General features: G+C 46.5%; 1 protein-coding gene and 1 long non-coding RNA gene across 2 annotated transcripts in view; one reads left to right on the top strand and one right to left on the bottom strand.

Annotated features, from left to right (window-relative positions):
- Positions 1–23,018, bottom strand: part of CDHR3 (cadherin related family member 3) — a 71,160-nt gene that overhangs the window by 11,709 nt on the left and 36,433 nt on the right. Inside the window, 10 exon segments of the mRNA XM_024991049.2 lie at positions 762–1,012; positions 2,552–2,723; positions 4,693–4,919; positions 6,365–6,463; positions 7,586–7,688; positions 8,944–9,115; positions 15,581–15,770; positions 16,598–16,746; positions 22,027–22,131; positions 22,869–22,963. Coding sequence (XP_024846817.1) covers positions 762–1,012; positions 2,552–2,723; positions 4,693–4,919; positions 6,365–6,463; positions 7,586–7,688; positions 8,944–9,115; positions 15,581–15,770; positions 16,598–16,746; positions 22,027–22,131; positions 22,869–22,963 — 1,563 coding nt within the window.
- Positions 1–23,018, top strand: part of LOC132345084 (uncharacterized) — a 39,157-nt gene that overhangs the window by 1,566 nt on the left and 14,573 nt on the right. Inside the window, exon 2 of the long non-coding RNA XR_009494212.1 lies at positions 2,486–2,594. This is a non-coding gene — a long non-coding RNA (uncharacterized lncRNA). The remainder of the gene's footprint in view (positions 1–2,485; positions 2,595–23,018) is intronic.

The following is a 23,018-nucleotide window of genomic DNA, read 5'->3' as shown; positions in this document are numbered from 1 at the left end:
CTCCATCTGCAGAGTTTCTCATCCAGTATACCTGGGGATGTGAAATTCCAGGTTTCAGCATTCTTCCCTGGAGGTCATAGTGATGATCATGGTCAGGAGAGGTATAACTTTAATGTTCTGGGGTGGGCTGAAGAATCTGGTCTTCTAATAAATTTTCAGGTGATGGTGATATTGCTAGTCTGGGGACTACACTCAGAACCACTGACCTCTACTCGTAATATAAGCTCCACGAAAGCAGAGATCATTTTTTACTTATTTACCTAAGTGCTTGCTTGATAATATAGGTATTATCGTATCTACAGATTGAATGAATGGAATTTTTGGGGGTCGGGGTGGGGAGTAGAGTACAGTTTGGCAAATAATGACTCTTCAAAAGAAGTAGAGAAGGGCATCTGGCAGCTTAGCCGCTCTCGTGGACAATGATTCGCAATGGCTCTTAGGAGCAAGCAGAGGGGCTTGTGAAGGCAGCATGTCCATGAATATCGGCTCCTTTGTCACAGGACTCTGGATGGTCAATACCTGATCTTTCACAAGTCTGCATAAATTAGGAAAAGTTAATGGTGCTCTAAGCCCAATGTCTCACCCGGATCTTTTTCTACCACCCAGTGACTAATCCTATCCAATCCATGGTTGGTGGTCCTGTCAGTATCCTAACACTTCATGTCTTTTCAGTCCATCCCATATTTCTCCTAGGTCAGAGGGCCCCACCAGTATCAATCACAGGGGATGTATCTGAGAAGTCCAGCTCCCAGAGCCCTTACCTTGGGAGTTGTGGTGATAATCGTGGTTGGGTGAGGAATGACACTAATACTCAGTGTCACGGTCCCAGTTTCAACAAGAGCCCCAGCTCTCTTCCTGCCGGACAGCAAGTTGTCATCGGTTATGTAGACAAGCAGTTTGTAGTTCCAGATCTTATCTAGCCCACTAGCATAGTCAAAGCGAGTCGCCAGGATCAGGCTTGTAACATTGGACCCAGCGTTGGGAGAGAAAGTGAAATGACTGTTGATGTTGCCTAAATGAGATTTGATGCAAGGATTTGGGGAAAAGGAAGAAAAGAGCATGAGAAATAAAGGTTTAAAAAAAAAAACCCATCCAGTCTTTTTCCTTAAACATCCACACTGCAGATGTAGGTTGTTTCTGATGTACTAGGGTGGGGTCAATAACAGAATATGATCCTTAACTGCTCCAGAGATTTCACGAGTGAAATCTGGTTGTGTTGCTCACAACCAGCTTGGCTGCAGTGAAAACAAGAGCAGAAAAGGGCACCGGCACATGTATCTCAGGAGAATGGCCGCCGTGCTGCTGAGTGTCAGGCAGAAACCTAACAGTCCTGGTGCGGTCAGTGACACTGTCAGCATTCGTTTAGTAACCATGTGTAACTCATGCTCAGACCAATCAGTGGGCAGCAAGAAGGAAGGGGGCACGGTCCCTAGCCATAGGCCAAATTCACTCCACGCTTTTCATGGAACGTGGCTGGTCACACCAGTGACAGATGACCCTGGAGTCCCCAAAAGGAAGGTACCGCCTGCTCAGGCAGGGACTGCAGTCCCCATATCTGCCTCCCTCCACCCTCCCTTGGTGGGGGCCGCAGGCTCACAGTTTCAGGAGCCCAGAGCAGAGAGGCTGCCCCTCCCAAGCAGCCCTTGCTCATTCCTCCGGTGGCTCCAGACTCGTTACCGACTGAAAACCAGTAAATGGAGCAAGGGATGATGCAATTGTTACTCCCTTAGCAGCGAAGTGCCCCGTTGTAAAGACCTGGAGGGTTCTCAGTATGGATTATTTCTATCTCTGGCAGTTGCAGTTGCTGTCTCCAGGCAGGCTCTGCCCCTGGTGACACAGCCTGCTCGAGAGGCTTCCTGCTGCTTGAGTTCCTGCTCTGCCAGGGCTCAGCGGGTGGCCGAGCTGGATTTTTACTCTCTCACGTGAAATTGCTCTGCTTGTTTGGGTTTAAATCTCTGGCCCCAGCACTTCATTAGATGAGCTATTTTGGTCTCATTTCCATTGAGGGGTGCTCTTTTTTCTCTCTCCCACAATGGTATATTTTTAAAGAGAGAAAATGAATGGAGCAGAAGAGAATTCCTGAGGACACGTTTCAAAATGCATTTAATCTATTTCATCTATTATTATCCAGAGAGAGGTTTGGGATCCCCTGCCCCCACTACAAGCTTGCAGCAAAAGAGCTGGGGGAGGAGTTGAACTAAAATATTTTTTTAACTACACTAATCTGATTCATGAATCACGCAACAGGCTGGGAATAGGAGGGTGTGGAGTCACCATCAAAGGGATTCACCTTTCCTTGGGCCTTTGGGCAGCTAAGTATGGGAGTCTGGGAAGAATTAGGTGAGAAGGGGGAACCAAGGAGGAAAGAGGGGTTCCAGAACCATTAGACCCCTCATCCCTGCTTTCCTCATTCAAGACAGCCTACCCTTCACATGGTGCCAGATCAGTATGTGAACTCTGACTCCCACCCCTTCTACCTAAACAGCTGCTGCAGCCTCCAACACCAGGAGCCCTCAGCAAGGATCCAGGAACACTGACATCAATATCATACCTGCGCCAATGGAGTAACGAAAAGACCTAGGGCTGGAATCAAGGTCAGTACATGTGAGCTTGAAGTTGTGAATATTTGTGCCAACTTTCAGATCCACTGGGATGGCCAGGAAATATGAGTTTGGGGTACAAATTGGTTTTTCATCATTTTCTTCAATGATGTTCACAGTAACCTAGAGCAGCAAGAAAGTGGCCTTGTGAAGTAGTTATCATTTAGTCCTTACTGTGTGCCAGGCACTGGGCTGTGTGCTTTTTGTGAATTAGTGAGGTTTAACCTCACCCAAGATAGATAATATGATTATTCCCACTTTATAGATGGGGCAACTGAGGCTTAGGGAGATTAGGTAATTGGCCTAAGGCTATTCATTCAGTTGGTGAGTGGTGGAACTGGGATTTGAACTCAGGTCTACCTTACTCCAAGTCCTGTGTTATTAACTTTATCATGTATGTGTATGTGTACATGCATGTGTGATAATATACATAATAATGTATTTCCACAGCCCTCACACACATGCATCTAGACACATGCACTCATCCCCAGATGATGCTGAGTTGTTTTTTCAGTAACAATGATGGATCTGTGGTGACCCTCCTATGCTTCCTTGCTTGCTGCCTCTCTGAGTTGGAAGTTCTATCTTTAACTTTGGAAGATAAAGCAATGGCTCTCAACGCTGGTTCCACTTGTCTGGCCCACTCCAAACCAAATGAATTAGACTCTCTGGAAGTTGGTGCCCAGGCACCAACTGTTTTTTACGTTCCCCAGCTGATTCTAACATGCAATCAGGGTTGAGAACCACTGGGATAGAAGGAGGCGACCCGGCTTAGCCAGGCTCTCATCTGTAACCCAGGCTATCAGCACCACACTGAGCTGGTGGTGCTGGCAGGCCACAAGCAGGGGCCAGCCTGTTCTCTTTCATCACCATCTTTTATGCCTGGTGAATTGGAATATGGACTGGGATGCCTGCCAGCACAGAACATTGAATGTCAGCCCTGAAAGGGACTTATGTGATCATCACCCTTTTTAAAAGCTTATGAATTTTTGAGTCGTATTCATTCTACCTTTGAAATTTGGGGATTTCAGTTATTCCTGAGCCTGGCAATAAATTGAAATGTTCTCTCTAGTTAGCTCCCAAAGTGGACTCCATTCATTCCTCTCAAAAACCCAACCTAACAAACACAACAATTACCTTCAACTAAGCACATCTTTTCCTTAGCTAGCAACGCTGAGCCTCACACATCGTTAAAAACATTGTCCCACTAATTCAAAGCAAGTCATCAGAGGAACTAGACTATTCAGGCATTGGGTTATGAGGTGATTCTCCAGGTGAGAGAGAGAAATCAAGGTACAAAGATAAGCATTGCTCAGACCCCCTTGGAAAATTGGGATCAAAGTTGAGAAAGGAACTCTGCCTCCTGACTCTGAACCAGTCATTCTCTCTATCACATAGGGATGCCTGCTGCTAGCTGAGTTCATTTTGCCTTATGCTTTTTCACTTTATTAACAAAAAAGACCAAGAAATATTTCCCTCTTTGTGGCCCTCATATTATCCTCAAATAGTCCTAAACACTGTTAGCACAGATCACTTAAACCCAGGCTCCTCAAAGTATGGCTGTGGACTAGCTGCATAGGTACTGCTTGGAAGCATGTCAGAAATATAGGTTCTCAGGCCCCACTCAGACCTCCTGACTCAGAAATGCGTGTAACCAGATTCTCAACATCAGGGATGGCAAAGCAATATAGCCCCATGTCTAGCCAGATAGTTTTTTTTAAGACCTAGCTCACCTGCTGTGATGGGGATAGGGTAGAAATAGGGGAAAACTTCGAATACTTGGGGGTGATGCACAGCACCAGCCCACCACAAAAGCAAGGGGAGATTTAAGAGCAACAGAAGGAAGCTTGTCCCCCAGGGCAGCCTTCCATCTCAGTGCTTCTCCTAGTACACACAAACGTGGGCTTAAAGACGTCAGTCTTTATTTCCTGGCACTCCTGTGTGTGTCTGTGCTGAGTGGGATACCATTAGCCATTTCCTGCAGGAGGTGCCCTTTTAAGATTCTTTATTGCTACAGCCACACCTGGAGGGTGCCAGGGAGACCCAAAGTCGACCACTTGGGCACGTGTGAATGCACCACGACCCCACTCACAGTGACTGAGCTGCTGTCCTCGCTGTTGGTGGCCTGGATTCTGAGAATATAGACAGGGATTGTTTCATAGTCTGCTTTAGTCACCAGCTGGAGTTCTCCCGTTTGGGGATTAATCCAAAATATATTTGGGTACTGCTGGCTGGCCCCTCCAGCAGAGATGGAATATGTGATGCGGCTCTGGGGGAAGTCTTTATCTGTTGCTTGCACTCGTCCAACCTGGGTTCTAGCTGGAAGAATAAAGTACCTGTGATTACTCCTGAGAATAATATCTGAGATTAGTCCTGCTTCGGGGGTGAGAGGAGGAACCAGGAGCAGACATTCTCAGTGCCATGGGCCAACAGACTTTTGGAGGCCTCTTTGCTGTTCAAACTCTGTGTGTTTTACATCTTCAATTCTATTACATTCAAATTACGTTAATGACACCCACTAGGAAACTGGCCATGTGATCCAAGCAATACTGTGAAGTGTAAAAGACAATTCATGCCTTTATATAGACTCCAAGTATGCCAATTATTATATGATCATAACACTGGAAAGAACATCCTCCCATATACATCTTTTTGCAGCAGTGTTGTCTTTTTTATTTTTCAGATTTTTCTCTAATGAGCCTGGGGTGCTCTTATAAGCAAAATAAAAACTAATTTTTAAGGGTTTAGCCACAGGATGATTAGGATATTTTTGATTTTTAAATCCTGTTGCATTTGGCTTATTTTACAAGTCTTGTTGGTGGGGCTGCTTGAATCCTGTCTTGCTTGTTTTGTAGAAGTTCTTCCTCATAAATTACACTCCTCAAGGGCAGAATTTGCTTTTATTCAAATACATAGGCTGGCACTATGTGCTTGACTCAAAACAGGTGATTAACAATTGTATCAGGATCTATAAATTCATAAAAAGCCCATTCCTGTTGCATTTGTTATTCACTGGGTAAGGCATAAGGAACTAAAAGCATTTTCTTGAGACCTGCTGTTTGTGTTTTGTTTAAAATGTAATGTCAGGAAATGGAGCTCATCATAAAGAGAGAGAATGAAATGAAGAAGAGATGATTTTAGAGGCAGAGTTTTGGGTTTGTTTGGTTTTTAGTACAGAAGTAGCCACAGTCAAAGGCTGTAATAAACTCTGATTATTGTAGAGTTAACAGTGTTCTCTTCAAACTGGGAGAGACAGGGAGAAACTCAGCCTGATTGGAAGGAGCCTGCAGAAATTGAGGAGTCCTAAAGGGTGGGAAAAAGAGGCCTCCAGGGAATCCTGTGATGGAGAGAGAAAGCATCTTTATTTTGTTTGTAAATGAGAGAAATCTAGAAATGGGAAGCCTTCTATTTTTAAATTTCAATTCTGAGTGAGCTGGATAAAAATCACAATGGAGACCAAGGGAAAACTTGGGCTGCAAAAAGAGAGGATTAGCAGAATCAGGCACCCAGACAAAGAGGCAATCAGGGGGTTCAGAGAAATGCAGTTTAGTCAACAGTTTTTAAAATCTAGATTTCACTTGAAGGGCTCCTCCACAGTGAGGACAATTTAAAAAGAAGTAAGAGATGCAGTAAACAGGAATCAGTGGTGATTTGCTGTGCATAATACCACCAGGGCCTCTGGCAGGGAGCCGCCCTCCACCCAAGTGCCTCCATATGAACCGGTCCCTCAAGGGCCCTGCAGTCCTGTGTTGTAGGTTACTTACGTGGGCTCAGTTCTGACACGGCAAATGCATAGGATGGACTATCAAAGACAAGAGGAAACTCATTTTCTGGGCTTGTTAAGATATAAATGTAGATGTTATCTATAAGTGGAAATAGGAAAAACATTAAATCACAATACAGGCATCCCTCGATCTGTTGCACTTTATTGTAGTTTGCAGATAACTGCATTTTTTGCAAATTGAAGATTGTGGCAACCCTGTGTCAAGCAAGTTGAAAAATATGGCACTATTTTTCCAACAGCATTTGCTCACTTTTGTGTCTCTGTGTCACATTTTGGTGTTTCTTGCAGTATTTCAAACTTCTTTGTCATTATTATATTGTTATGGTAATCTGTGATCAATTGACTTTGATATTACCATTGCAAAAAGATTATGACTCACTAAAGGTTCAGGTGATGGTTAGCATTTTTAAACAATAAAGTGTTTTTAATTAAAGTATGTTCATTACTTAAAATTTTTTATTATTATTATTTTGGCTGTGCCGTGCAGCTTATGGGATCTCAGTTCCCCAACTAGGGGTCAAACTCATGCCCCCTGGATTGGAGGTGCAGAGTCTTAACCATCTGACCCCCAGGGAAACCCCTGTACAGTGTTTTTTCAGACGTAAAGCTATTGCACACTTAACACACTACAGCATAGTGTAAATATAACTTTTATATGCACTGGGAAACCAAAAAAATTCATGTGACCCACTCTATTGCTTTGTGCCAGGTCAAAGAGTTTGAACGGGAACTTGACAACTATGAGGAGACACAGATATGGGGCTTTAAGTAAGGAAGTAATATGATGACATTTGTGTTTCCTGAAAATCACTGTCAGAAATGTGATGGGTGCATTGGAAATGGGCAAGACTAAAGGTGGGCAGAAAGACTCTTAAAGACTCTTAGCATGGTAAGTCAGCTAAGAAGGGGAGGTTCTGCATTAGAGCAGTACTAGTAGGGTGGGGCTGGGGTACAGTGGAGGGGGAGGCACCGGGTCTTTGAGATTTTAGTAGGTGACACAGAAGAAAGGATTTGGAGACTGATTAACTGTTCTTGGTGAAGGACAAGAGGAGACTGGTCTGACTCTCAAGAGTTGGGGGTGTTGGAAGTCTCCGTTTGAATACCAATACATCCCCAGCCCAGGACTGAGCATGGTCTAGCACAGTTTAGTCACTGCAATTTAAGGAAGATGCTTTATGAAATAAGTCAAAATGATACTTGCTTTTATATTAAGGAGCAGCAACATCCTGTACCTGAATTATCATGGTGTATTTATTGCCAGCTGCTAGATTACTTGGATTTTCATAATCTAGATCACCAATCAACTAGATTGAAACAGAGAGATCGGATTACACAGAATAAACAATCCTTTTAATTGAACTGACATTTTCATATACTGTTGGTGTACATGTAAATTGCAAAACCTTTCTGAAAAGCATTTTGCCCATAGAAGGAGCTTTAAAAAGTTATGTCCATACCCTTACTCACTACTAGAGGACTTATTTGATAGAATTTATCAAGAGACAGAATCTATGTTTAAAGATGTTCATCAAGCACTATTGTCCAGCATAGGCTCAAGGCTTCAAGTAAGTTGAAGAGAAACGTGATACAGAATCCTACATGCAGGGCTATTTCCATCATTTAGAATATTTATGGATATATGTATAGACTATATATAAAGTTTATGCACAGGGAAGCAGACAAGAAGGAAACATATCAACATGTTAATAGTGCTTATTACTGAATAGTAATGCTTTCCTGTGTTTCCTAGTATAGTAAACATGTATTAATTTCTTAAACAGAAAAATATAGAAGTTATTTTTATTTGATGTGATGAATAAAATTGGTATAACTCTTGAGGATGGGAAGTGAAGAAGGGGGTAGATGAGATGATGGCTGGTGGGCTGCTTGTTCTTCCTGAGGCTTTATCTCTGGTGCAAAGACCACCTCCCCCATCAAGACCACTCCCTTTAAGACCCCCAACTCCCCTGTCCTTCTATCTTTCTCCTTCTTTGTCCCCACAACCGTTCGGTGGGAACCTTGTTGTGAAGGATCTCACACAGCTCACTGAGACCTGCCTTTCATGCCCATGTTCTTCCATTTCTGTGTTGGCCCCCATGGAGATACTCCTCTTTTTTCTTATCCTCCTTTGGGTCTCCCATGGTCCTACAGTGTAGAATTTAGCAAGACACGCTCATGACCCCAGGCCCTGCTCTCTCTCAGCTCACACCGCTATGGCCAGGAAGGAGCCCTGAAACAAACAAGAGTGCTTGAGCCCAGAGGAAACAGAGGTGACTGTGGAGGCAGCTAACCAGATGCACAGGCGGCCAACTGCGGGCCACACAAGAGAGAATCCAACCCCTAGCACCCCGGGCATAACCATGCATAACAAACAATTCCTGGAACTTGGGTAAAATAAAGAACAAATGGGGAAAACAGAGTCACTGTCAGTTTGTCAGTTACAGTCGGTCGGAGAGGAAGTTACCTCGGAAATTTCTCTCAGTGGGGCAGCAGGAGCACTACGCATGTTAGACCAACCTCCCCAGTGCCCTCTCGATGATGCAATGCCCATTAACTGACCACGATTTTCCCAGAGCCAGCTGGATCCTGTAGAAACCTGCTGCCTCTCCCCACTCCAGATGGCGTGGTGAAGTTGAATCGGTTGTTTGGTGCTTCGCTGTCATCATCAAAGCAGAACTTGTTCAGGTCCAGAAGCGACGTCCCCCTGGCTGCTCTCTCAGGCACCATAATGCTGGCAAAAAGACACAATTCAATATTTTCCCCAACAAATGGTGACTGAGTGTTCCTTCTAACATAGGCCTTAGGCTAGACAGCCTGACTTTCATTTCAACTGAAAGCAAGTCTGTGGTTAAGGCACTACCCGCCCAACTGGTGTCCCCACTCTGCTCTTGCCTCCTTTCAGAAGATTCTTAGCACAGCAGCCAGAGGGAGCCTGTGAAAAGTGTCGTCAGATCATGCCCCTTCTCTGCTCCTAAATCCCAAAAGGCTCCTTATTTCATTCCAAGCCCTAACTCCGATCTATAGCATCTTTCATGATGTGTACCTACCACTCACCCCTACCCCTTACCTGTCTGAGCTCATCTACTAACTCTTCTTGTTCATTGTCCTTCTGCCCTGGCCTCCCTATGCTCCTGGACACTTCCTGGGCCCTGACCTCAGGGCCACTGCAGTTACTGTGCAATGCTCTTCCCACAAATGTGCACACTGCTTGCTCTTTCTCTTTCTTTAGTCTTGAATCAAATGGCACCTTTTCAGGAGGCTCCCTGGCTACCCCATCTAGAATGTCAACGCCCCTTGCCCATTGCTCCCTCTCCCCTTCCCTGCTTTACGTTTAAAGCTTGGCACTTCTTTTTTTTCAATACACTTATATAGTTTACTTACTTATCCTGTCTATTACCTGTCCCGTTCCCCCGACCCCTGGCTCCAAGAATGTAAGCTCCACAAGGGTGAAGATCTTTATCTGCTTTGTTCTTGGCATGCTCAGGAAATACTTGTTGAATGAATGAATGGTAGCTTATGGGACTAGTATAGGAGTGAAGAAGAATATAAGAGAAATATAAATTCTGTCCCTGCCTGCAGGAGTTGATAATCTGATTGGAGGAGATCCCTGTACCCCTACACCCCTCCACACCCATGCTTAGAAGATTAGAAATTCCTCTACTTGTGTTCTCTTGACTTCAAAGGCATAGAAGGTCCTCCTGACACCTTAGCATCATTCATTCAATAGAGGCTTATTAAGGGTGGAATTCTGAGTCCCAATCTCAGTTCACTCCTGGAGCGAGGCAAATATTAATAACACGCAAATGAGTAAAGCTGCCGCCAAACTCAGAGCCGTCTGGTCAAGCCGAGCTTGGAGTGGAAGACTCCAAGGAAGTGTGGTTAACACCTCCAGGCTTCAGTTCATTGAGTGTCTTCATGTGTCTCCAGGTTTCAGTTTTTCCCTCTGGAAAATGGACTTGTCAGTTAGCTTCTGCTACAAAACAAACCAGCCCAAAACCTAGGGGCTTAAAACAATGGGCACTTATTCTTTCTTACAACACTGTTGGTTATCCATTTGCTTTTGGTTCTAGTCCTGCTTGGCTGGTCTCTCCAGTCACTGATGGCTGGCTGGGGACTGATGCTCCCGGAAAGCCTCACTCACATCTCTGGTGGGAAGGTGGGTGGTTTCTGCTTTGTATTGTCTCTCATCCTCCAGGAGGCTAGGCTGGGCTCTTCTCATGGAGATCTCAGAAAGTGCTCCTTCCAAAAGTTGCAAGTGAGGGCAAGTCCCAATGCTAACACTTTTCAAGCCCCTTCCGTGCCATGTTTGTGAATGTTCTGATGGCCAAAGTAATTCACCTAGTTAAGTCCAGATTCAAGGAGTAGAAGGAGATACCCATCTTTCAGAGGGAGGAATGGCAAAATCACACTGCAAAACAGCCTGTGTATAGGCAGAGAGGAATTTGTATGAGCGCTGTTTCTTTTTCTTTCTTTCTTTTCTTTTTTCTGTACCTACCACAATCGTGTTTTGCCTTGGGCAGAATTTCTTATAAAAATATATTGTGGCTGTCATGAGAATGTGCCTGGAAGACTTTCAGCTGAGGGAACATAATGGACCACAGATCCCAGCTGCTGGGCTCTAAAACCCATTGCTGGATTTGCAGTGAGGTCATGTGCCAATGACAGGGCAGGACAGAGATACTAGGCAGACTCATTCCTGTCCCGTGACAGCTGACTTTGGCTCCTGGACTCCCCATTGCCCTAGCCAAGTTCATGGACTGCATAGCTGACTAGAACATTCTCACCCACGCATCCTCCCTTGTTCCTTTACTCAGGTCAGACTTGCATCGCGATCTGATGGCTCTTGCAGCCTAGCCTAGCTCTGTCCCCATCTTCTCCCGTAGGCATTTCCACTAATAAGAGCCTTGCACCTTTAATCCTGTCTTGGCATCTTGTTCTCGGAGCATCAACATGAGTTAAATTCTCTGATCCTCTGTACTATCACTTCTCTCTGCAACCAAATTATGCTGCTTTCTACCTTCCACATTAGCTCTTCATGGCAGCTAAAATTGGCTCAGCAAACATGGAGCCAAGTCTGACGGCAAGGATGGTCTTGGGCTGCTGGAAATAACTGGGTTTGCTTCCGGGAAAGTGGTCTTTCTCGCAGGTGTAACTACATTTCCATGATGCCACCATGGGCAAAGATCACCTCTGTATCTCATCCGGACAGGAGTCCCAGCATCTCTGCTCCTATCTTGATTGCATGATGTCCTGGATGCTTAGAACAGATACTGTCTGTTAAATACCAACTCTATGCATCCTACCAAACTTTAAAAACTCTGTCTTTCATCCTCTCATCACCAAGAGGTTTGTATTCTTGTCCCCATTTTACAGATGAAGAATGACTGGTTCAGAGTAATTTCAAGACCTATCCCAGAAAGCTGATACATCTATTGTTGGTGTAAAGAGTCACAGTACATTTTACTTTAAGTTCCATCAGTGACTCTCCAGGCCCTAAAGGGTTCAGAATATGAGCTCTGAGTACCAGTCTGCAGAAGCCAGGAGGCTGCAATCATGCAAAGACTCTAGGGTCCTGAAGCCAGACATTTCACGCCCTCCAAAAAAGGCCTTCACATTCAGTTGCTTAGGGCCACCTGGCATGTTCTTTTCATTCTCTCCTGCCACTTGGTATTTTTCCCCTAAACGCATGACTTGGAACACCACTCCCCCTCATTCATCACTCCCTGCCTCAAAGGCAGGCTGCCCTCACTCCCAGTCATCTGACCATGGTTCCTTCCCCACGCAGAGGTGACAGGCCCAGCCGCCTTATAAGTCGTCAACCTCCTCCGCCTACGGCTCACAAACAGCTTTCCAAGCGCTTTCAGCCAAGCGCCTGACAATTTACAACCAGAGTGGGGCTGTCACGGCGCCTTTGATGCCTCCATTGGGGCCATGGGCTCATTCATCACCAGCCTGGGAAAGCCGCAGGGGCTGTTTCTATCTCTGGGCTGCCCGGACCCACGGGGGTGGCGGGAAACACAGCACAAAGCCACTTGCCTCTTTGGATCCCTGGGCAGCTTGGCACCCTCCCACCCTCTTCTACCTGAGTTCCCAAACCCCGCTGCAGGGTCTGCACCAAGATCCCTGAAGAAGGAATGCACATTCAGAGGCGAGGCTGTCAGAGCCTGTGGCAGCACTGGTTCTGTCGTTTGGTTCAGTTTTGACCTGATAGTGTTTTTCCGGTCTGGTGTGGTGGGAATGGAGAACATACCAAGCATGGGAGGATGGTGGGTGAAGCAGTCCAGGGTTTCCCAGCCCCCGGAGCGTGCAAATGAGGCTGGGGTTTGGGAGTAAAAACTTCCACTTCCAAGACGGCAGAAGAAGGAGCCCTTTTGTTGCCCGTCCTCATGCTCTGGCTTTCGAGGAGAGACTGTAGGTTACGCCTGCTGGAAAAGCCCAGAGCCCTCCTGGAACCTTGTTTGGAGTTATCTTTAGTAAAAAACACAGTTAGCTCAGTTCCTGGCTGGTGTTGACCTTCAAGGCTCATTTGGAGAGAAGATTATCAAGAAGAGGACTCTGTGTGGGCTTGTCTGGACAGTCTAGGATATTCAAAATGTGATTTTACCAGCTAATATGGAATGCAGTCTGCAAACTGCCATCTCACACATCAGGGGACTCTGTACTGCAGGAAGCCACAGGATACACTTATCAGAAATGCACTGAGGGGAGAAAATTGACCAGGAAGACTGGAGCTAGCACAGCCTCTCCAGTCATTGATACCCAGCGTTCTTACTCTTCAACCATCTTCCCCCACCTCTCAGGGCAGGAGAACAGAGGAGAAAGCAGGAGGGTCTAGAAGAGCAGGACATGAGGAAGAGAATTTCCCAAGATGCACTGGAGCTACCCAGTAGCCTTAGCATAGATTTAGATTCACAAGAAAGTGAGAGTGTAAAGTTTATGGATCATCTCTACTGCATTCCAGGGACCAAACTTCTCTTAATAGAGGTGGGTTTGATTTATGTAGAAAATGGTGTGAAAGTCCAGTCCTAACTATCTTAGACAACTGTTTCCACCCATCAAACAGATTCTGCTGTTGGGGTTGGGTTAGAACTTGTCACATGTTCAAGGCTATTATTGATTTGATAGGGGCCTCAGCAAGAAGCAGATGGCAAATTAGGATAATTCTGGGAGGTTTAGTTGGAGAAGGCAATGGCACCCCACTCCAGTATTCCTGGAAAATCCCATGGACGGAGGAGCCTGGTAGGCTGCAATCCATGGGGTCGCTGAGGGCCGGACACGACTGAGAGACTTCACTTTCACTTTTTACTTTCATGCATTGGAGAAGGAAATGGCAACTCACTCCAGTGTTCTTGCCTGGAGAATCCCAGGGACGGGGGAGCCTGGTGGGCTGCCATCTATGGGGTCGCACAGACTCGGACACGACTGAAGTGACTTAGCAGCAGCAGGGAGGTTTAGTAAAGGAACTATTACAGTGTGTACACAGGGTACATGAAAACCTCAAAGGATGGTGCAGTATCTCAGGCTAGGAAGAATGGACCTCCCTTTCCACTCCTAGGCCTGGAGGAGCCAGAGGGAGTAGTTCCTAAAACCAGAACCAGGGACAGAAGGTGCTGTGCGCAGGGGGCCACCTTATAGGAACGGAGACCTTCAGGAGGTGAAGGGGCGCATTCAGCTAACTGGAGGGAGGAATCTGGAGGATAAATACCTGGACTTCTATCTCCCCCCTCATTCCAGGGCTTCCCATGAGCCAATTGGAAGCTGCAAGGCAAGGGAGCCGTTGATATCCATGGAAGTCAGCCTCCTGGTGAACAGAGCAGGGTGGGGAAGGCTGGAGGCTGGATTTGAAGAGGCGAATAGCGTCTAGAACAGGGTTTAACTGTTTTGATATCAGACTCAAACCCACTTGATTCTTAGCATTATGCTGGGTATACCAATGAGGAAAATAGGGGGACATTTGAGAAGCATAATACAGGAGTTTGTATTTCTATTGCTTACCCAAGACAGTCTTTGTCCAGGGTCCTTTGTCCTTTGCACAACCACACTATGTATTGGGACTGTGTCCAAAGTCACCTAGAGCTTAAAAGTGAACCTCAAAACCCGTCAAAGATAAACTCAGAGTGAGACTATCTCACTGGGGACATCTGAAAGGGAGACCAGCTCTGGTATTCAGCCTTGCTCCAGACACAGGACACTCCCTCAGCAAGCGTCACTGCCCTCCCAACTCCAGGAGGGACCACCTTCAGACTCTGAAGAAATGGGAGACTTGCTATTAAGAAACCACAGAAATGAAGCTGATCTGGGGAGCTATTCATCTTGTGGTATTTAGACAAAATAGTTAGTGGAAAGACGGTTGCTGCTGTTGTTGTTCAGTTGTTCAGTCGTGTCTGACTCTTTGCAGCCCCATGGACTACAGAACGCCAGGCCTCCCTGTCCCTCATTATCTCTTGGAGTTTGCCCAAGTTCATGTCCACTGAGTCGGTGATGCTATCTAACCATCTCATCCTCTGCTGCCCAGAAAGATGGTACTGTTTTCCAAAAGGCATATTAACCCAAAATCACAGGGGACTTTATTTAAAAATAATGGTGAGTAGATTGTGAGACAAAAAGCAGGTCAAAATATCCAAAAGAACTTGTATCCCACTTGTATCTGCCTTTCCCCTCTTCTCTGCTGCCTTTTGTTTACAGGCAATTAAGTTGTGTAAAGTGAATTAGATGCTTTGTTTTAAGTAAATACTTGGTTTGATTTATTCATATTACTGATGGCGTGCTTCTCTGGGAGCTCCTAGTTACTGGTCCTAAGTCTGAATTATCTATTATAACTGCTAACCCACAGTACGGTCTTGCCATGAGTCCGAATAAATAAAGAAAAGGCAGAGTCCAGAGAGGGTCTGAAAAGTCCTGTGGACCTGTCACCAACGAAGATGAACGTGTTGTAGAGGAGAGCAAAATAAAAGTATTTTTTAACAGAGTAAGGAAATGGAGAAGGGAGATACAAAGAGGAAAGAAAATGAAAGAGAGAGGAGAAAAAATGGTGAGGAAGGAAAATTTCTCACTGAAAGAGATAGTTCAAATCAACTTATTTTATTGAGCATGTCTCCAGTGACCATGATCCTTCAGTCCCCGCCAGACTATAGCAGAGGAGTCAAGGGCCCCTAAAAGGGGTGACGTGACTGCACGTGTCTCAGAAGGCAAATACCTGAAGGTGAACTTGGTGCATGTCGAGGGGTTGTCATTAATGTCTTCCACAGTGAAGGTTATCTGCTTGCGATTCTCTTGACCCCCGGAGGGTCTATCCTTCACCAGAACCTCCAGAGACATGATGGGATTTTGTCTTAATTCGCCTGCATCTCGGTCTATTCTGCGTGCCACTTGGATGGCCCCAGTCACTAAGAAAGCAAAGGTCAGAACATGGAGAGAAATGAAGAGTCAGAGACAGATGAAGACTTGGAGTAAACTGGAAAAGAACGTTTTGATGTGAGGACTGGCTTACAAAGAAAATATCCTCTACATACATACAAAAAAAAAACCCTTATGTAAGTTCCTGTCTTGGACATTGATTGGTCTGGGTTCTCTGTTTAGGAGGCTTCAGGGTTAAATAAAATGCCCTTTTAAAATGAATTTCACCTGTTTCTACTTTTTGTGGCCCCTAGAGACTTAAAAATTACAAATCTGACTTCTATTTCTTTTGGACAGTGCTGATCTGGGTTCTCTGTTTAGGAGGCTTCGGGGTACCCTCACAATAGTGAACTCATTTGCCCCTAGACACCCACCTGCCTCAAAGGGGAAGTAGTGATACAGCTGTCACACAGGACCCTGTTCAGTGACCCCCAACCCCTAGACCAGCTGCTTTTAGTACACCTATTATAGGAAATTCCCTGCTGGCCCAGTGGTTAGGACTCTGTGCTTTCACTGCTGAGGGCCTGGGTTCAATCCCTGGTCAGGGAACTAAGATCCAGCAAGCCATGAGGTGCAGCCACAAAAACATACCTATTACTCCAATAACTTGTAATAGTCTATAGGGAGTTGGTGATGGACAGGGAGGCCTGGCGTGCTGCGATTCATAGGGTCTCGAAGAGTCGGACATGACTGAGCGACTGATCTGATCTGATCTGATACATATAAAGGCATGCCTCAGACCAAAAGAGAAAATATTTGTAAAACAAGCCAAATGGCTGAATTAAAGAATGCACAAGGATGTATGTGTTTGACTTACACTGATTGATCATGAAATAGCTGTTGACAGTAGTGATGCTATAGAGAAGGAAGCTGGTAAAACCTCTGTCATCAGGGTCCTCTGCTGTGATATGGGCCACGATGATTCCTGGACTCAGCTCCTCAGGAATCGTGTACATGTGCGTCAGGCTGGAACAGAATTTCAGCAGACATGGCTAATTTTCAGGGGCACAGGAGGGTGGAGTCTGGGAGGTGGGTATTTTGGTTCAAGCTAAATATAGCGCTGAGCTGTTGGAATTGCATCAACGTTGTTTGGGAGGGAGAACTCAGCAGCTGAAAAAGAGGGGTGACTGCCTTTTGTGTTTCCAAAGATCACGTCCCTGTGGATGCAAAGAAGTCACCACGCTGTGATGGCAGTGATTTATATCGGCTTCAGTCCCTGCCTCCACGCAGGCCTGATGCCATTTCAGATCAGTCTCAGCATTCACATCTTTTAAAATAAGGATCGTTGGCCTGTCCAGCTGTCTTCTCTTCTCCCAATATGTGTGCAGAAGTCCCCTAAATTCTTTTGAAAATCCCTCTGGACGTAATATCCAAAGCTATGGTTTTCTGACACCCATCCCACAGCTGCTGCTAGAGGTTCACAATAAATTGTGAACCTTCTCTGTTCTAGTGCCTCTGCTCACTTTTTAGTTCTTTTTTTTTTTTGGCCGAGGAGGCAGAATTCACGCACAGAACATGTATGCTTGTCCAAGTTGTGTTAACCATGAGGTCAGTTCTCTGAAGGGAGACATGAGCCCCCCGCCAGAAGCCAAGGTCAGCACACTGCCCTCCAAGGATGACTTCTTACAAGGTAACCCCAAATTACCAACTTACCCACCTTCCTCAGACTTCCACTGCCTTGCAACAAGACAGATAGGTTTGAAGTGTTAACTGCACAACTCGGTAATTGAGTAATTTTGCATGTGCCAAGGGAGGCTTATTGTTTAAAATAACTCTGCAGAAAGTCCTTTTGTGGAGGAAAAATCACTTCTGTGGGGCAAATAGTCATCTCTAGTTTCCTGGTCTCCTAAATTTGGGTTTTCCCACGCGGGAGCTTCTCTAAGAGGGGAATACTATAGCCCGTATCTAAAGGATTGAATTCCTTTCATGAGCTCAGAATGCCTCTGTGGTTTCATGCCATCATCTGCAGGGCCAGAGGGAGGAGAAAGGGGAGGGGACCTCTGGGGGAGTCAGAGGCAGGCCCTCCCAGGCCAGGCTTCTCCCCAGATCCTGGGCCTGCCTTCACTTGTGGGGTGACCCCCTGAAGGCTCACTCCACTGTTGGGGCAGTAATCTTGTTCAGGCCAAGAGGCCACCCCAGGGCTCTGGACCTCTCACCACTGGTGGTCCCACAGAAGCCACCATTCATCCATTTATTGGCTGGACACAGCTCATTCTCAGGGAAACTGTGCCACCCACTGGGGTCCAGGGATGGACAAAGTTGGTGTGGCCAGGGAAGCAGGGGTGGCAGGAACCAACAGCAGAGACAGAGGGGAAAGGGATTCGGCTCTGGCTTCTCAGGCTGCACTAAGTCCTCATTCTACTGTGTGAGAGCCCCTGTTTCTAACATGTAGGGTTGTTTGAGGAAGATGCTACATTGAGGGGGTTCTGTTAACTTCCAACAAAGAGGTTGCTAAGACAACCATGCTACCTTCACAGCCTCACCCTTGCTACCCCAAATGTGGTCCCTGCCTTTCTAACCAGCTTCCTGAGGATGCGGCGTCTGCAGACAGACCTCTAGCCCCTCCAGACCACTGAATTAGGATCCACATTTTCAAAGATACCCAGGAAATGTGTATGCACTTTAAAGTTTGAGAAAGACTACCTGTGCAAGGAATTGGGCTTCCCAGTGGTGCTAGGGGTAAAGAACCTGCCTGCCAGTGCAGGAGACATAAGGGTGGTGGGTTCGATCCCTGGGTTAGGAAGATCCCCTGGAGGAGGGCATGGCAACCCACTCCAGAATTCTTGCTGGAGAATCCCATGGAAAGAGGAGCCTGGCAGGCTACAGTCCATAGGGTTGCAAAGAGTTGGATACAACTGAAGCAACTTAGAACAGATGCGTTGTAAGGGATCACTAGAGGGAAAAGCCACACGTTCCCAGCCTCTCATAGAACAGACAGGAAATCCCCTTCCTCCCAGACTCCTTTTTTTTTTTTTCCTAAGACAGTGGTTCTCAGCTGTAGGTGATTCTGTTGCTTGTCACAACTAGAGGAACGGCTGCTATTGGCATGTAGTGAGTAGAGACTAGGGATGCTGCTTAACAACCTGTGATGCCCAGGACAGCCCCACCACAGAAAGTATCCTTCTTGACATGTCAGGAGTGCAGCTGTTTAAGACCCTGTTCTGTGGGCTCATCTAGTCCATGCTGGGTGCTCCAGGAACTCAGGTCCCATGAGGAAGACTGATCAGGCTATTGGTGAAGATACAATTACCCAGATATAACATCCTTTCCTTGGCTGACTTGATACTGAGCCTGGCAGAAGATAAAATCTGTGGTTTATTTGGCTTGAGGATCCAAGGCCCAAGTGTGTATAAAATATCACTTAACTTAGAAGTGTCACCCTGAGACCACAGTAGAGATCTGCTAAATGCACTAAAACCAGGACCCTGGCAGTTCCCTGATAGGGGAAGCTCTGATATTACCACTCCCCATACTCTTCTCTCCATGACACTGGCTCACCAGAGCCTGGGCCCATGGCCACACTCAGGGGAAAGGTTGTGAATCCGGGATGACCTGAGATGGTGTCTTTTAAGCCTCTGAATTGTGTCTACACTATCTGGCACCAGGTTGAAAGGACTGTGAGTGAATGCAAAAGGGGTGGGCAAAAAATAGAAAGACCCCCCTGCCTGACTCTAAAACAAGGATCTCTGCAAAAATATAGAGCACTCTGCCTTTGATGTAGCTGGTGAATGTAAGTCAGGTACTCTTATACTCAGCTGCCCAGCTTTCATAATGGCAGCATCCTGGAGTGCATTTTGCGAGTCCAGGAAACACTGAGACATTTGTCACCATCCAGGAGTACAATGGTGAGACATTTTCAACAACAGAAATAGTACTTGCATTGATTGTGTTCATTGCAGAACCTTAACAAACAGTCAAGAGAGGAGAGTTGCTTCCCTATTTTGCATTTCTACTTCATACTCAAACTCAGTCTACTCAAGTCCATTTGAGAAATGAATTGTGTTAATACTGAACTAAATAACTTATGTTTAGTCTCAAGTTTCCATTAGTCATGAATGGATATAAGAGTTGAACCATAAAGAAAGCTCAGCACCAAAGAATTGATGCCTTTGAACTGTGGTGCTGAAGAAGACTCTTGAAAGTCCCTAGGACTGCAAGGAGATCAAACCAGTCAATCCTAAAGGAAATCAACCCTGAACATTCATTGGAAGGACCGCTGCTGAAGCTGAAGCTCCAACACTTTGACCACCTAAGGTGAAGAGCTGACTCATTGGAAAAGAGCCTGATGCTGGGACAGATTGAGAGTAGGAGGAGAAGTGGGCGGCACAGGACGAGATGGTTGGATGGCATCATCAACCGAATGGACATGAGTTTGAGTAAACTCAGGGAGATGGTGAGGGACAGGGAAGCCTGGTGTGCTACAGTCCATGGAGTCGCAGAGTCAGACATGACTGAGCGACTGAACAACAACAAATGTTTAGTCCAAGCACTGATTTGGGGGAAAAGAAGTATCATGGTTCAAGGAAACCAGGAAACCCTCAAAGACAGTATCTAGTTTGAAACTGAGCAAACCTGTTGAAGGAGCAGATGGCTGAGGGACTAGGTTGGCTCTAACTGAGCAGCCACCCTGCCCCCTTCTAGATCACAAGTCCTTCTAGACCACAAGCTCTTGCAGACCCATCCCTACCAACATCCAGGGGAATACTCTGAAAGAAAGTCGACTATTTTTTCAAAAAAATGTTTAGACAGTCACATAGTTCATGCTTCCTGTCTGGGATGGAGCCTAACAGGTTCATCTCTCAAACTGAAAGTAAGAACCAGAGTTCCAGAGCCATCTCTGGGGGCCTCACCAAACAGCCAAGGTCATGTTCTCTTTGCGCAGAGGCGAACTGCTTTATTTTGAAAGACATAGTTCAAACCAGATGTCCTACAAGTTCTGTCCCGTGGGTGAACTTGATAGTCTGCTTTCCCACCTCACAGACTGGCAAGGGGATCACAGAACATGTCAGCTCCAGCCCCACCACCATCACCTTCCTCTGGGGATCACTGATGAATCCGCATTGCCATGTTGGTCAATACTTGAGTCCGAATCCAGGCTGGGATGTCACAACTGTTTATAAGCTGCCTGTATTGTGCTCCTGCAGAAGCCTGTCAGCAGGAATGTACTGAGTCATCCTTCTGAGCTTAACCTGGCAACAGGCATGGATGGGAAGTATTTCATGGGAGTATCTCTGCTGCTGTTCCCTTCACATTGACACCCAGCATCTGGGCTATAGACTGTGATAATATCCAGAAGTTTCACAACTGTGATGTGTTTTGCCAAAAGGCACTGTTAGCCTGTGAGTGGCTTTAATACCTCAATCTCAGAATACTTTGCAAGCATTCTACATAGTTCTGGGGCCCAGTGGCTTTTTGTTGGTGGGATCTCCTGAGCTGAATTTATTCCATGAATACGGTGAACTGAGGCAGAGCATTTTGCCAGTTTCCTTATGGTGGTTTTTGAGCCTGGCTCAGAAACTGGGGCAGGCAGAATTTTGTAACCAGTAAGTCAGGCTGTTTGCAGAGTCATATGCTAGCTCAGAGTCCCACCTCCCTCTCCTAAATCCTCCTATGGGTGACAGGCTCTGGTCTCCCTTTTGTGCCTACGCTACTGCCGGGCACACTCCCACAGGCTGTCTCCACCAGATTCAATTCCTCATGTCAGCTGAGTGGAGGAGCTGCCAGACACAGGTCCTGGATCCACCACAGCAGGAAGAAACTCAGAGCACCCAGCAGTGAGCAGATCCCTTAGGCATCATCAAAACAGCCCTTCCCTCAGTCAGAGACAATGATATCCCAAGAGTGGAAAATGATATCCCAAGAGGAAGAAAAGTGTCTGGACTAATGACATTCTCTAGGGTTGTGCTCTTACTAACGGTGAGTGCGTTATCCTATGAGTACCTCATATTTACCTTCTACATGTGCCCATTGGCAGGCCTTGCACAAAGCCAAGGCATGTGGCCCCCACCCCCTCCCCAACATCCTCAGAATCCCATGGTGCACATGTCTTCAGGCTGTGGAGGCAGGGGAACTGAGGTGGAAGGTGGGAGTCCAGAGGCCCAGGTAAAGGACCCTGATGGTCTGGAGCCTCTTCCCTCTCCTTTTCCCTCTCCTCCAGGCAGGGCAAGGGGCAGCCCTCCACCGGGGATGAAATGAGTCTGAAGAGACTTGGCCACTTGAGGCCCCTCCCCATGCCCCGAGGCCTACTTGGTGAAGCGTGGGATCTCATCATTGATGTTCACGATGTTCACGTGCAGCTCCGTGGATGCTCCGAGTCCTTGACTATCTCTCACTTCCACGATGAGATGATAACTGTCAGGAAACAGCCCAAGTCAGGCAGGAAGTCAAGCTTTGCTGACACTACCACAAATGAGGTGGAGGGAGTGGGGGAAGTGTCTTTCCCCTTTCTGGCCACCCCCTCTCCAGATGCCCCTGCAGAGTTAGACCTTCTTCCCTCATCTCTAAGACCCTTCCATTCCTCATCCTACAGTTACTGTCCATGGCCCCATCTCACGCTGTCCACGTTGCACAGTCTGTCCTCATCCTTCTTCATGACATCCCAGCAAAGTGCCTCTACACCTACATAAAGAAACCAAGGCTGCCGCAGATGAAGTAACTAGCCCTGCTTTTCACACCTGGTGCAGAGCCCAGAGCCAAACCCCAAGACCTCTGTGTTTGCATCCTTGAACCCTGGCCTCTCCTCACCTCCTTCCTCAGAGGCCTGCTTGCCTCTACCGTTTTGCTCTAATGTCAGTGGACAGCTCCGATGGTTGCCTCCCTGGAGCCAGAAGGGCATCCAAGACAATCCTCCAGATGCCCCAGGGACCCTCTCCCACACCTGCATCCCTGTGGTCCAGAGAGTAGGATTTTTGGACAGGGAAGGAGGCCTTCTGGATGATGGCCTTGTTCCCGATCCCTCTTTGGAGCTCACTACCCTCTGAACCTGGCAGCAAGGCCACAGAACACTCAGGGCCTTCCTGGCTGCACCAGGCCTGCTCTTGGACCCTCAGATAAAAGGTACTTCAAGTAAGGTCATTGGCAAAGGCTACCTGCTGTGTCCTGCTTCAAAGTCAAATTCTGTTGTGGAGAAGAGAGTCCCGTTAGCAGACATTCTGAAATTCTTTGAAGGGGAAATCAGGAGATACTAAAAAAAAAAACAAGGGAAAAAGCATAACTAAGCACACCTATGCAGCTTTCCC

The sequence above is a fragment of the Bos taurus genome, chromosome 4 (genome assembly GCF_002263795.3).
Source record: "Bos taurus isolate L1 Dominette 01449 registration number 42190680 breed Hereford chromosome 4, ARS-UCD2.0, whole genome shotgun sequence".
Taxonomy (NCBI): Eukaryota; Metazoa; Chordata; class Mammalia; order Artiodactyla; family Bovidae; genus Bos; species Bos taurus.
This window is presented reverse-complemented; position numbering and strand designations above follow the sequence as displayed.